The sequence below is a fragment of the Taudactylus pleione genome, unplaced genomic scaffold, assembly GCF_031769625.1.
Source record: "Taudactylus pleione unplaced genomic scaffold, aTauple2 ptg000380l, whole genome shotgun sequence".
In the NCBI taxonomy this organism is placed as follows: Eukaryota; Metazoa; Chordata; class Amphibia; order Anura; family Myobatrachidae; genus Taudactylus; species Taudactylus pleione.
The window spans coordinates 3,988,616-4,004,989 of NW_028284781.1; the positions used below are offsets into that span (position 1 = coordinate 3,988,616).

Below are 16,374 nucleotides of genomic sequence, written 5' to 3' on the forward strand. Positions count from 1 at the left end.
GAAAAGGACATTTAAAAAGTTGGCAAGTGTGAGCACAGCATGTGGCGGCCCCACCTCCCAAACATGTGATATCACATGACTGGGCGGGGCTGATGGCAGGAGAGTGGAGAGCTGCCCAGATGCTCCATGTGGTTCTACAGACTGCAGTGTACATGCCCGGAGCCTCCTACAGATGCTCCGAGCAGCACTGAAGCAGCGCTACTGGCAATACTGTGTCATAGTAGGCACCCTGCTAGCCAGATGCAGGGACCATGGGCCAGCGGCAGTGTTGACCACAGGGCCCTGCACCCTAGACGACGGCACCAATCCCACACTCCTCCTAAGGCCCTGAGTGGCTGTCAGGACTGAAACATGTGGCACCTTTATATATGTTTAAATCTTTCACACTAGTTAAAGATCACCCTAAAATGTGCTTCCGGCCTAAAGTACTACTAAAAGCTGAAAAACACCCAGAACAAAATTATAGGACAATACAAGACCACCAGATCAGAGCTGGTGCAAGATTCAAATCCTTTAGCAAAGTGGAAAAGGTTGTGACACCTTACACACTTCAAGGAGCGCTGCTAAGAATGTTCCTCCCTAACCACTTGGGGTAAGATTTACTGAGGAGCGAGTTGTCAAAGCCGCCAGTCATAGCTGACTTTTTAAAATGACAAAAGAAGGTTTCGGACAAGTCCCTTTAGATGGAGGCAAATAGTGAGTTTTAGCATGCAGTGCAGATGCAAATTTAAGCATTCTCATATCTTCGACTTATTCTGAGTAGGATGGATCTTTGCCGGATCTCTCTTTCCGTGAAATGGATGTGTCGGGACGGGAACGGAGTGTGATCGTATGGAACAGTTGTGTCTTGTGGGGGTGTCGTGGGCGTGTAGCTGGCTATTGCAGGTGCCGATTTTAATGAAGACTACTGCGGCTGTGGATGGAAAAAGTGTGGGCTCAGCAGCTTCGCGCTTGATCCTCATATTAGCCCTACATAAATTTGCATTAGAATAGGGCAGTAAATCAGGTTTCCACGCCATTAGGCAAACACAGTCACTTTGCATTATACTCGGTCAGCTGCAGGCTATAGTGACCTAAAATTATGTATGTGGACATATACGGGAATAAAGTTGGGCACAGGTAGCGTGTACAATGAAAACTGGATATGAGCAAAATAAGAAGGCTGCAGTATGCAGAATTCTTTTTAATCTTAAACTTGGGAGCTCACAGTAAAAGTCCTCGGGTGAGCCCAACACTGACAATCGCGGTCCGTCAAGACATGGTCACTCACAAAAGCATTACAAAATTCTATTACACTGTATACAGACCTAAAATATTTATTTATTAACAGTTTCTTATATAGCGCAGCATATTCCGTTGCGCTTTACAATTGTAAACATTAATAGAACAAAACTGGATAATAACAGACAGATATATAGGTAGGAAGGCTCTGCTCGCAAGCTTAAAATCTATAGGGAAATAGGCATTGATACACAAGGATAGGTGCTATATATTGCATTTTGGTCCAGCCAGAATGCACAGTTTCTTGGTTGGCTGCATGATCCAGTCACACAGGAATGTCGACCAAATGTCATGAGGATGTGAGAGAAAGACGATGTGAGAGATTATGTGTGGACTGTAAAAGGGGATGTAATCAGATATGGAAGCTATGAAGGTTATGTGGGAGGTTCTGGAATCTGATAAGCTTGCCTGAAGAGGTGAGTTTTCAGGGAACGCTTGAATGATTGGAGACTAGAGGAAAGTCTTATTGTGCGAGGTAAGTTATTCCATAGAGTGGGTGCAGCGCAAAGAAAGTCCTGTAACTGTGAATGGGAGCAAGTAATGCATGGGGATGAGAGACGTAGATCTTGTGCTGAGTGGAGAGGTCGGGTTGGGAGATATTTTGAGATGAGTGAAGAGATGTATGTTGGTGTGGTTTGGTTAATAGCCTTATGTGTAAGTGAAAGTATTTTGTATTGAATACGGTAGAAAACCGGCAACCAATGGAGGGACTGACAGAGTGGGGCAGCAGAAGAAGAACGTTTCGCAAGGAAGATAAGCCTTGCAGCTGCATTCATAATGGATTGTAATGGTGATAGCCTGTTTTTGGGAAGACCAGTAAGGCGGCTATTGCAATAGTCAATGCGGGAAATAATAAGTGCATGGATTAGAGTTTTTGCAGTGTCTTGTGTGAGATATGGTCGAATTTTGGATATGTTTTTTAAATGTATGTAACATGATTTGAGACAGATTGAATATGGGGAACAATGGACAGTTCAGAGTCAAGGATGACACCAAGGCAGCGAGCTTGTGGGGCAGGGTGGATGGTCGAGGTATCAACAGTGATAGAGAGATCAGGTTGGTAACTGTTACTGGCCGGTGGAAATATAATTAATTCTGTTTTAGAAATATTAAGTTTCAGGTGGTGAGATGACATCCAAGATGAAATGGCAGAAAGACATTCAGTGATACGGACCAATACAGATGGAGATAAATCTGGAGAGGATAGGTAGATTTGAGTATCATCCGCATACAGATGGTACTGAAATCCAAAAGAGCGGATTAGTTTGCCAAGAGAGGTGGTATAGATTGAGAATAGTAAAGGACCTAAGACAGAGCCTTGCGGTACTCCAACTGATGGAGGTAGCGAAGAGGAGGCAGAATCAGAAAAACGAACATTAAAAGAGCGATCAGATAGGTAGGAAGAAAACCAAGAAAGAGCTGTGTCCTTAAGACCTTGGGATTGCAGTCTTTGTATGAGAAGAGAGTGGTCAACGGTGTCAAAAGCAGCAAAGAGATCTATGAAGAATTAGGGGTGAGTATTGGTCTTTAGCCGTGGCAGTGACAAGATCATTTACTACCTTAGTCAGTGCTGTCTCTTTGGAGTGTTGGGAGCGAAAGCCTGACTGAAGTGGGTCCAATAAGTTGTGTGAGTTAAGAAAGTGTGTGAGGCGGGTGTAGACAAGTCTCTGAAGTAGCTTGGAGGGGCATGGGAGCTGGGATATAGGATGGTAATTTTAGAGAGTATTAGGGTCAGAATTTTGTTTTTTTTCAGAATGGGAGTAATCACTGCATGCTTGAACAGTGATGGAAAGTTGCCAGTAGAGAGAGAGAGATTACAGATTTTAGTTAGGGTTGGGATAAGCACAGGAGACAGAGCTTTACTGATTTGTGAGGGTATAGGATCTAGAGGAGAGGTAATAGAGTAGGAGGATGAGAAGAGTGTAGATACTTCATCTTCGTTTGTGAGATCAAATGAAGAGAATGTGCCAGAGAGTTCAGGTAGGGAATTGAGCCGGTCACTAGCTGAGGAAGAGTCTACCATCTCATTTTGGATCTTATCAATCTTGTCCCTAAAATAGGAAGCAAGATCTTTTGCACAGATAGTAGCAGGTGGTTTGTGTGATGGAGGGGTAAGAATCAGTTTAAATGTATTAAAAAGTTGCTTAGGGTTAGAAGCTTGAGCAGAGATTAGAGATTGGAAATATGTTTGTGTGGCAGTGTCCAGAGCAGTACGATAAGAGTTGTAGATAGTCTTATATGTGAGGAAGTCACTTGGAGTATGAGACTTTCGCCACTGACGTTCAACTTTACGCGAGAGTTTTTGTAGATGCCTTGTTAGGTTAGAATGCCACGGTTGACGTCTAACTCTACGTGGTGTGTGATGGGTAGCTGGAGCTACTTCATCGAGGGCTTTTTCTAGAATCTGGTTTAGGTGTGATGCAGCGGTCACAAGAGAAGTGAATGTAGAAATTGGTGAAAGTTGTTGTTGTAGAGAGGTAGATAGTTGTTGAAGGTTAAAGGCATTAATATTTCTACGGATTTTAGGTTTGGTTGATTTCAATGATGTTGATGTAATGGAGGCGAGTGTGCAGGTGATAAGGTTGTGATCTGAGAGAGGGAAAGGAGCATTAGTGAAATCAGAAACTGAGCATAGTCTGGTGAATACAAGATCAAGACAGTGGCCCTCCTGATGAGTGGAGGAGTCAGTCCATTGGGAGACGCCAAGAGAGTAGTTTGGAAGCATGAGGAGATTGTGGACTGTCAATGGGGATATTGAAATCACCCATAATGATGGTGGAGATGTCAGAGGAAAGTGAGGGAGCCAGGCAGAAAAGTGTTCCAGAAATTGTTGAGGTGGCCCAGGTAAAATATGATGCTTACTGAACAAAACCAATGGACAGGATTATAAATATACATCTAATTACTGTGCTTTAATGAGCAGCCGTGGCCATGTGTGTATTATGTAATCTGTTATTAAATATGATCACTTATGCATCAACTTATTTTTAACAAGCAAAGCAAACACACTGTCACAATATAATGTATATATTTAAAGACAAAATAAAAAAATAAAGATGTTACTTTACGGAATATATGAGCACAGACGCTGCTAAGTGCAGCTGTACTAAATGACAAACACTGATACGGTAATGGGTGCTTGCTCAATCATACAAGCCTGTGCCTGGAAACAGCCTTTGTTTCTTCCATGACTCACCCTGAGCACTGACAAAACAACTAGATCTGCAAATGCAAAACAGCCTCAGAACTCCGGGTCTGATTCTTTGCCCATGTAAATAGCTCTACATTAGGTTACAGCGGTACATTTAGCTAAGCTGAGGGTTGTGACCACATGATATTATTGTGAGATCCATTTACAATTAGAAAAAATAAGTAATTATGCACAAGTGCCAGGAACACCACTTGTCCAACCCTTACTCAGCAGAATTCTCTACAACCCACAATGTGGCTGGATGTAGCATATAGGCCCATGCTTATTAATGTATACATCCGCAAGGTCAATGTGATCATATATCCATGAGGCTTCATATGATTATGGGACGAGGAGAGATTTTGGGAGGTGAGCAATAAAATTAAAATTGACCAAGAGAAATGTCACGCTCAATCTGGTCTGAAAGACGGCCACGGGTCCTCCTCCGAATCCTATGTAAGCACCAGAGAGAAGGTGGTCTTGGACTGCCCTTGCATTCACAAGTATTACTTAGATGTCATCCTGGCCCAAGCAGTCCTCAGTCATGCTCCTGGTCACACACGCTTGAGTGATGACATGACTGGGAACCTCTCTCCATATATATTATTTTGGTTCAACCCTGCTTGCAGGCCCATGCTAACACACACACCCTGAAATTTTCCCTTTCAATCTGAGATACTGCAAACGTGCATTCTTCCTTTTTGAGGATCCTAACAGAATGAGCCCTTTTTGGAATTATACGAACGTCCCCCCATCTGGATCATAAAGCCTTTTATTATTGCTCCCCACCGCAGTTTTCCAGATTTTAGTGGACTCCAACAGTGATTTTGCCTCCCTTCCTTCTGTTTAAATCAATGCTTACAAATTAGGCTCTTCTAAACCTCCACCAACTCTTTTCAATCAGCACCCTGCCCCTCGACCCTTGAGTCTCTACTTCTTTGCAAAATCGGCTTGAGAGGGCTTATTTTGATACTATACCCTCCTACAATGACCCACATGAACTGAAGTGAGAAGAGGTCATCGGGGAGACCCTCAACCCGGAGGAATGGGAGAAAATATGCAAGTGCTTGTCCAAATCCTCAATCTGTGCTCGGATAAAAGAGGAGGCTTACAAACAGTACTATCGATGGTATCTCATTCTAGCATGCCTCCATACAATCTTTGCCAGCATTCCTGATCGCTATTTGAGAGGATGCCTCTAGGTGGGCACGAAGTCCCATGTGCCCCAATATTGTAGGTTTTTGGTGTGAGGTCCATAATCTCATTACTTAGGGTACTGGTATTCTTATGCCCTATTGCTGCTCTTATTCCCTGCACCCCCACATGCTCCTCAATACATCTCCTCAGTCTGCCCGACTGACTAGCCATATTCTGCACGCTACCCGTGTACTAATAGCAGCATTTTGGAAAAGCTCATCTCTCCAGTCTGTATCCACTCTTATTGCCAACGTTTGGCAAATTTAGAGGGGCATATTCAATTAGGTGCGGGATTTTGCCTACAACACTATTTTTGGACCTCTCATCCAATTTTGAATTACCACGGGTATGCACTATCTATGCCCACAGTATTCAATTTAAAAAAACTGGTTGCAAATTTTTTATTTTCTTGCGAGCAAATTTTTTTATATTTTTAAATAAGCCTGCACAGTCTGCCTTACGCACACAGAAAGTGTACCAAGATAAATGAACAGGATATTGGGGGTGTTACGATGAAGAAAGAATTAGAATCCATCAATTCTGCAGTAAACTGAAAAATGTCAGTAATGGGTCTGCTATACAAATTTTACTGACATTTTTCATTGTGTGGCTTTTCATTTTTATCCTTTACAATAAATGAATGACGCTTGATCTATGCGGATATTGCCTTCTCCATATTCTTATTATGGATTAATAAACATAACATTGGAATCGCGTGAGGTAAAGGGTGAAATCTCTAAAAAGACAAGAGACTTTCCACATTTAGATATGTTAGAGGTTACCTGGAAACTGAATAAATCTCTCCCACATAGCCGTAAACAGAAGGGAAATAATATATTTTCACAACATAACTTGAACTCTGGAAACTCTAACTAAAATATAAGCCTGTTAACATACTAAAGGTCTGAAAAGTGCTACCCATAGGTCAGACGATTACCAATGCTTGTGGTTGTGTCCTAGAATGCAATCATTATGTGTGGAGGTTAATAAATATTTCAGAGACGTTCTTTATCTTATTCCGTTTTACACCTTCTTGGAGCTTGTGATAAGAACGATCAGATAAAAAGAAGCAGCAGCCACAATGAAAAGCATTCTGTATTGGCGGATCAAAGACACACAGCCCAATTTTTCCTTGCAGAAGGTTTTAGTTTTTGTTGGAATGCAGATTTATCATCGGTTAGGAATTGATTGAATGGGAAGTGCTTCAAGTATAGAACACAATATACAACAGTTCTTTACAATACGGATAATTGATACAAAATTACAGACGAGAAAGTGTCACATGAATGCTTTAAACTCATGTCATTGTACGTCACAGAGCAGCTACAGGACACATGGATGTGCTCCCAATTAGTTTTGTATGGTATGTAGTCATTATTTCCACATTGTAAATACATTGTACATGTCAGTGTTTGGTTTAGGGCTTAAATACTGTAAAAACGCTATGTCGATATGCCAACATACACAATGTCAACATGAGGGCCATGTCGACATTTCATACCACATTCTGTTTATAGGACAACTGTAAACACATAATGGACCACACTAAACTTATACAATCGTAATGTATACTCTTTCTCTCTCCTACTCCCTGTAATTGGGGACCTGAATGGGTGAGGGGATGAGGGTATAGTGGCTTATTTATATTGGCTACACTACTATATTGTGTTGTACAGTATTACCATAATGCATACTGTCAATTTTTTGAGACCACCCCTAGAGAAGATCCTAGTGCAGGGAGCACAGCCCGCCTCCTGTGGCACAGATATGGTGGGCAGGGCCAAGATGAAAGGATTTGTAGCAAATCAGATCATGAAGCCCTCACCGGAACCATGCACTAGGGAAGCTGGCGCATTCCATGAGGGTTACGAAATTGAGCTCTGGGACATTTCAAAAACGTAGTCAAGAATGCCATGACATGAGAAATAAAGTAAATTATGAGGCTTGTGTTAAGTAATGATATGATACAAATAGCAATTATTTGCAGTAACTTATAGCAACCACCCAGATAAGTCAACTTTTTAAATTAAAATGTAGTCTTGAATGAAGTGAAAGGTAATAATTGATAGACTGCTATGGGTTACAGCACATATACTACTTGTCTTATTTTAAAGGTGCAATTCCCTCTAAGGATTTTTGGTTTTGGGAGTACACATAATGCCTCTTTTTGAGCATGTGTAAACAGCCTGTCTGCTTGTACAACGTGAACCTGCACAATCACTTAGGAAAATATTTGCCTAAGGTGCTCCCCAATTCCTGAAACCCTGGTGACAACAAGGACATCTTTCCTGGAGCTCCTATGTTCTCTCCGCCTCAATTAATGTTGGTTGACAAAATTAATTTGCTGGTTCTGTAATACTGAACTGGAAGAGCCCGGAAAAGACTGTTATGGTGAGGAGCCAGTATAGGAGAAATCATTTCCAAGGTAGCAATAAAGCCCTGAGTAATCGTCTGAGACTGCAACATCTCCCATATTTTAAGCACTAATAAATCCAATGGCAATTCAGTCAAATTGTAACAAGCACAGCATTTAACATGGATATATTAGTAATGCTTGGCATAGGAAGCCTGATTCATATGTCGCATGCATGCAACAAGGATTTTCTACTATGCATGGGAGTCTCTGTGATCTGTGATATAACTAGTCAATGTCATTGGAATTTCCATATATAAATTCAGAAGTGCATAGCTCTGTGTCACTAAACACATGGGTGTTTGAACCCTGTGTGTTATAATGATGCTGCGAGGAACCACTCGCTATGGCTGCTGTTCCCACCAGCATTCCGTACTGTTCCTGGTCCCAGCTAACTTACTAACAGAGCGACTCTGAGTTACGGCAGTTTAAACAACCATTTGATGAGACTGCAGTGCCCCAGTGGTGCTCTAGGAAGAAAAGAGACTTCTTGCATGAAAGAGGTGAAGCCTTTACTTTTAAGATAGTAACCTAGATTGTCAAACTGCCTCATGTCTTCACAGAGCTCCGATACTGCCACACCAAATACTAAAATATTGGAACCTCTAACCTGACATAATGATTTGTAGCAGTGGAGACAAATCTGTATATTTTGCTTTTCTTCTTTTACTCTAATTTTGGGATACAGGATGCAAGATGACTGACAAAATGAGGGTTAATTTGGCCCTAATAATGATAAATATTGCTAATATGTTGTTATATGGATAAACGCTGCCTGTAAAGAAAGTGCTTTCTCACCCCACTATCACCACCCTGAGCTTACCAGGAATCATTATCAGTTCAATACAATGGGATACTGAAGGCTCTAATACACACAAGCCATGGAAACGCCAAGGTGTGGTGTAACAGAGGACAAAGCTTTTATCACTGCCCAGATCCATCCACTTTAGTCATTGTGAATGCTTACAGAAAGGACAAGAGGAACTCTTACACATCCATTTTAACACATAGCTTTTAGGAACACTAATGATGCCCACTCAAGAAGTCATCCTACCCATGTGTCTGTGATTAAGTTTGATGAGCCATTCAGCTCTATGACCAAGAATACAGATCTCTCAGGTGTCGCTGTGGCCTGCATTCATCAGCATGCCCAGTAATAATCCAATCAAGTTTAGTTGGATTATTTATTGTCAGACATCAGGTTCATTTAAACCCAAACATGCTGTAAAGGCCCCCATACACGGTGCGACATGCACCTTGCTACGCGATGGGCGACATATCGGGCGGTCCCCACGCACGGAGCGATCGGGTGGCCGACCGCCCGATATGCCGGCATCCCCCACCCACAAGGCGCTGCATGGGATCGTACATTGCTCCCCCAGATCCAATGACCATGCAGAAAGATCTTTATCACTTTCATACTTGACAACAAACACAACAGAGTTCATGTGATAAAGATGGTTCATAGACATGTAAATAGTTCTCATAGCATACCAGGGTAACAGCTGTACACAGATAACTGCATTGGTCTGAATTAGCATGTTCATAATTGGTCACTCAGGCTGACATTTTTCTATGAGTATCTTTCCTTTTATGCTCATTCAGAGCATGTGAATGGAATGGGAACTCTTACCTTTCTGGCCTGATCATTGTCTTCTATCTGTCCCAGGTCCCTTCCACTAGCCTGTGCAATCCTTTTACCAGAGACCAGGTTCCCCACCATCACAGAGGCAGGGCCAATTTCTATAGAGAAAAATACAGCGCAAATGATTGATATGTTAATATACTCTGTCATCAGCTAACCCCATCTGCCATAATAATTTCACCAACTGCAAACAGAGATGCAATGCTTTGAACTAATTGTACAATGCATCACACAGTAAATAATTCCAGTTAAAAGACAACAAAATACACCATCAATTACACTTGCCCAAACCGTATACGCAATTTCAATGGACACATTGTTGTTTGGCAGATTAATCTATTAATTAATAGATTACAGATTAATATGTACCCAATGCAAAATTACCTGGAAATGCTTAATAGAGATATAGAACACTACAAACATGTGCACAGCACAGTGGTTAGCATTGATGCCTTATGAGTTCAATTATTGCGTATGTTAGTGAATTTAAACTTTACGCTCCAATGGAGGGCAGGGACTGATGTGAATGACAAATGCCCCTTTGTACATAGCTGTGTAATACAGTAGTGCTATATAAATGATTGCTAATAATAAAAATAATACAATTCTATTACACTTTACACAAAAGGACACTACACAGCATGACATATCCATGGTACAATACTTTTACACTCTACACAAAGAAGACTACTCAGAATTACATATCCATGATACAATTCTATTACACTCTACACAAAGGAGACTACTCAGCGTGACATAACCATGATACACTCTACTCCGGTGGTGGGGAACCTTTTTTCTGCCGTGGAGCATTTTAATAAATATAACATTATTTGCCGGCCCAGTGCAGGCCATGCTCCCCCATGTCATGTCACACAGGGGCAGGGTCACATTCACCGTTGATTACAGCAATGCCTGGAGCATCCTGAGGATGCTCCGGGGAGCTGTAAGGGCAGCGGTGTAACTTTCTGAAGCGTCCTAAGGACGCTCCAGGCGGCACTACTGTATAGATTCTGGCTGCAGGGTGCCATTCTAGGCACCCTGCTAGCCACATGAGGCTAGCAGTAAAAAGCTCTGAGGGCCAGACCAAAAGATTCCGCAGGCCTTATACGGCCCCCGAGCCTGAGGCTCCCCATCCCTACTCTACACAAAGGACACTACTCAGAATGACATATCCATGATACAATTCTATTACACTCTACACAAAAGGACACTACTCAGCTTGACATATCCATGATACAATTCTATTACACTCTACACAAAAGGACACTACTCAGAATGACATATCCATGATACAATTCTATTACACTCTACACAAAGGACACTACTCAGAATGACATATCCATGATACAATTCTATTACACTCTACACAAAAGGACACTACTCAGCTTGACATATCCATGACACAATTCTATTACACTCTACACAAAGGACACTATTCAGCATGACATAACCATGATACAATTCTATTACACTCTACACAATGGACACTGATCTACATGTACCCAACATGACCTGACCATTGAGTATAATCTGAAGGCAATTCTATGCACAGACACATGACTCTCAGAATATGGTATTAATCTATATACAATTGTATTACACTCAGACAACAGACATCACACCCAACCAACATGACCAGTGCATATTTTCATCATAACACAAATATAGTCAGCTCCAGTACATATTACCAAATAAAGAACACCTAAACCTGCAGCAAGAAGAAATTGGAAATTGAACTGCACCAGGTATATAGGACGAGTGAAGGTCTGGGACTATCCCCCACATAAATCTGTGGCACCACTGGAACAATCTGTAACAAAGTGCTGACTCTAACCAGGATAGGGGCGTTTGTCTTCCGACCTGACAAATGTTGCAAGCATCCCATTTTAAAAGCCATTGAGATGATCTGTGACTATAAAAAACAGAGGGCTGAAGGCCTTGTGCTATTATACAGGTCGCAGAAGTCCAAGGTGAATCATAGTAATTTGTAATACAGTACAGGAGAATGTAGTTTGTTCATATTAATATCAATGTTTTCATGACATCAGAATAAATGAAGAAATGTCCCTTCATTTTATAAAATGAGCTTTTTCCAAAATGTCCGTGAGCAATTGGTAGACGTGGTCAGGCTCACATTCCGGTCTTACCTGGCTGTTTTTGTCTTGGTTTAGGAAGGTTGGTTACACATGTGTGCGGGCACATAAGCACATTGCATGGATGGAGTGACCCCTCGAGGAACAGTTGCTTGGTCTCTGACAGGTGAATGCCACCTAAAGGAGTTTTGGGGAGTGTGTTTGCTGGTACCAGAGCTAAACAGTAAACTCCAACTTGATGTATACTGTCAATTGCCTATAGGAAATATAATAACAATGATGTAATACAGTACAAAAATATAAACATGGCAATAAACAATCATTGTAATTAAATAGATAAAGAATCTATTTTTCTAATGATACTTTAGAATTATTAACAAAATATAGCTAGATAAGAAATGTAACAATAATCATAAGACAATATTACAGTATCACAGTGACATACAGCACCATTCAATGGAATGCATTGTCATGTATAGTTACATTTCTTATATTAATATGGTTTTACATTTAAATTGCACAACAGCAACTAATTAGACTGCCCAAAAAAATATATTTCTTGAAACGCGTAGCGGTTTATAGGAATCCAGCTTGACCAGTGCTGATCTGTACATGGTGTATGGTGAGGGACACCATGGATGGGCCCTTGTTTAATTGCAACATATTTACTTATTCCTTTAATCATTGTAATAAAATACTTCTTAATTTATTGGTAGATATATATCCATATATATTCATCCAACACATTCCAATTTTCAGATGCACCAAATTGTATTGGTGTGTTTGTTTACCAATTCACTACTCCTAAAACTGTAGTCTGCTCCACTGAAACTTGTATGCAACAATTATGGGGCCGACTGAATTAGCCACAGCTTCCAGGCTCTGCTCGTGGGTTAATATTACGCGCATTTCACTATATATTTTTCTGAAATGCACTCCTGATTCCCTTGCAGTTGGCAGTGTGAGACCTACGTGAAGCACATAAAAGAGTGAGGAAAACATTCTGAAGCTCCAAAACAGGCAAGTAAGATAGCAGGACAGTGTAGAAGACTGCATAGAAGCAAAGTATTGGAGCCAGGTAAATGGTGCAAATGGCTGGTTTTTGCAACATTTATAAATTATGGGAAAATGATAGTCCGCAAGTATATTTCAGAAAATAAAAGTGGTTAGTTTATATCAAGGTACAGTAAAGTGTCTCTATAGTGATGTTTTAGACTAGTGTGTATATACAAGTTTGTAAAATATTGGGAAAAACACACTTGCAGCTCCCATCTGCAAATTCAAATAACTCTTTACCATCAATACAGCACCCCTACATTACCATCAATACAGCACCTCTACATTACCATCAATACAGCACCTCTACATTACCATCAATACAGCACCTCTACATTACCATCAATACAGCACCTCTACATTACCATCAATACAGCACCTCTACATTACCATCAATACAGAACCTCTACATTACCATCAATACAGCACCTCTACATTACTATCAATACAGCACCTCTACATTACCATCAATACAGCACCTCTACATTACCATCAATACAGCACCTCTACATTACCATCAATACAGCACCTCTACATTACCATCAATACAGCACCTCTACATTACCATCAATACAGCACCTCTACATTACCATCAATACAGCACCTCTACATTACCATCAATACAGCACCTCTACATTACCATCAATACAGCACCTCTACATTACCATCAATACAGAACCTCTACATTACCATCAATACAGCACCTCTACATTAATGTCCCAAATCATTTAATCCACCCTTTTGCCTTTTTAGAGAAAAAAACCTGGAAATATTGATGTCTTTATTAGAAATATTTTCATATTTAAACACCTCTAAATACATTATTATTCATTGGGATGGGTGTCCCAGGAGTATTGCTTTCCGTCCTGACATTTTTAAAAATGTTTTCCTACTAGTCTGGAGCCGCAAACTAAAATCCACGTCAACTCCCATTGAAAGCCACGTTAACATAAAGCAGATTTCCTAATCTTCTAATTGAATAGCAAAAAGTCACTGCCACAGGTTTTCAACCTGAATTTTGCAATTTTCGGCTAATTGAATGGGCCCCTATATGGCTGTGTGCATGTTATGCATTTATATTGAGGATCTGTTTGACAAATCAGGTGTGAGAACTGTCCGCCCTCGCCACCAACCCTGTGTGTCTCACTGACATCCACCCTGTAGCTGATAAAATGTTTTACAGCCAAAGGAAGGAGGAAAGTAACAAATTAGCCAGATTTACCAATATAATCTTACCTGTAGGACTCTGCTCATCCACTGGAAGCTGTCCTCTTCTGTGGAATCAGGCCGCTGCTCCGCAACAATAACTATCCTCTCGTCATGCAAGACATTCACCGAAAAAACTGCTATCCTGCATATAAAAACACAAGCCACGTGAGCTGGAGAAGAGACATTTGCTTAGGTCACTTGTAGAACATGAAGAATAGGCTTCAACTGATCAGCTACGGCTCAGGTTGCGTTATGCAGTAACTGCTGCACCTTACAAGTGCTTAACATTGAATCCTGTGGAATAACACAGGTACTCCAGATTCCAGGATCCTGATCTTTATCCCACCACCAGCTTCTAACTATGTTTCCTTGTGTTTTTTTTTTCTCTAAATAACCCTTTATAATTATGGACACCTAGTTTGCACAGTGTGTGGAGGTGAATAGCAAACACCTATCCTAACCGGGTATAGCTGCTGCTTTCATTGTAGTGAAGGGGGGCGGGGGAGTGGGAGGGAGTTAGAGAGAGAGAAAAAGAGAGAAAGAGAGCGAGAGAGAAAGAGAGCGAGAGAGAAAGAGAGCGAGAAAGAGAGCGAGAGAGAAAGAGCGAGAGAGAAAGAGAGCGAGAGAGAAAGAGAGCGAGAGAGAAAGAGAGCGAGAGAGAAAGAGAGCGAGAGAGAAAGAGAGCGAGAGAGAGAAACATACACTTTGGTTTATAAATGGTGGAACAAATATCCTTTTTGCTATCCATTAAAGAAGATATACTGTTGGAGCCCACCTAATTTAGCTATGTGACATGGTTGGATGCTCTCTGATTTGTGGAATGTGTGGCCTACTGCGACACGTTTCACACTCTGATTCTGCTGCTAACCGCTTTATTTAACAAAGGCAGCATTGTGTGGTTACAGGTAAATGGAGCAATGAATGTGCAGAGTGATAGAGGCTCGGTTTTGCTGTTTGTCTAAACAGTGATCTGTCTGTATATAAGACATAAATATGTATTCTTGCCTTTCACAGCATATTGTGTGTTGTACTTAAGCGCTACACAAGGTTAGGTCTATAATGAGGCACATTAGGCAGCTGTTTCAGACACAAAGTTTTGGGTGCAGCAATGGAGACAATAAATTGGCAAGTCTCCTGCTGCAAAAGTCTAATTTGGTTCTTTCTTGCTCATAAATCTAGTGCTCTTATTATGCGCTAGACAATAATAAAATACAAACAGCTTTCTGTAACATATGACAAACAACATTCTCAGTGGCCAGCTAGGAACAAATGTCCTGCAGGCTCCCTGCGGGCAAACATAGCAATTCCCAGCCATAGATCGGTGACTGCTAAGGGTACTGTAACTGTGCACCAACAAATGATGTAGTAAGTCATGGGCACATCTGTATGTCACATTTTAGATGTTTATTGGTCACAGCATGTAGCAGGAACATGACAGACACTGGCGAGGATGCATTTTCTATCCCGTAATTATTGGCCGGGTAAAGCTTGCAGCCATGTGAGCTGTCAACATTGCGATTATTCATTAACACTTATTTTAAAGAAATATTATCAAATCTCCTCCCAGAAATACAGCAATTCCATCCGTGTCATGTTTCTCACAACAAAACGTACAGCATATTATTAAATATCACATGAAGCCCTATCATTTCTCCAGATAAACATGCACATGGGTAGCTATAAAACCAAGGCATTGAGGAGAGGGGTAACTGTAATTTATAACCCTTGGATTGGAAAACAATTGCCAATTAAGAGCTGTTGGACTGCATGGAAGTTCCTTATCCTGTCCATCAAGCACACAGAGGGGACTCAAACCACCTACAAGGAGGCTATTACAGCCGCAGAGATCCATAGGAACAAATACATCAGCCAATATACCATCAATGTATGTTTGTGCAATTTATCATTATCCCCCATTGGGGAAAACAAAGTCAGCCACCATACTATCTTGTTATAGGACATTTACCAGCATCCGTTCTAGCTAAATGCCTCTCATGCTAATCAATTATATGGGACTAGCTGGGATATTTATCTGTGCACATAAGTGTTTGATTATCACTTTAATATTGACATGCAGTACATGTAATTTTCCACCTGTCAGATCAGATAGCGTGTACTTCATTACAAATTCATATTTATTTGTGTGATTTTTAATAAATTGTTAGACTTTTTGGTTAATTTGAACATTTAATATCTATTTTATTACAAGCGCACGTTTGGTCATTTATTGTGTTGTGTTTAATAAATTTGCCCATTTCATGAAACCTGCTGATATTTTGTTACCTCC

At 40.9% G+C, this 16,374-nt stretch overlaps 1 protein-coding gene across 3 annotated transcripts in view; it reads right to left on the reverse strand.

The window, feature by feature from the left end:
* The window catches only part of DIP2C (DIP2 acetate--CoA ligase C (putative)), a 530,217-nt gene that overhangs the window by 145,706 nt on the left and 368,137 nt on the right, over nt 1-16,374 (reverse strand). For all 3 annotated transcript variants that reach the window (XM_088445439.1, XM_088445438.1, XM_088445440.1), the window contains 3 exons: nt 14,115-14,229; nt 11,877-12,078; nt 9,715-9,824 (listed from right to left, as the gene is read on the reverse strand). In XM_088445439.1, coding sequence (XP_088301565.1) covers nt 9,715-9,824; nt 11,877-12,078; nt 14,115-14,229 — 427 coding nt within the window. The remainder of the gene's footprint in view (nt 1-9,714; nt 9,825-11,876; nt 12,079-14,114; nt 14,230-16,374) is intronic.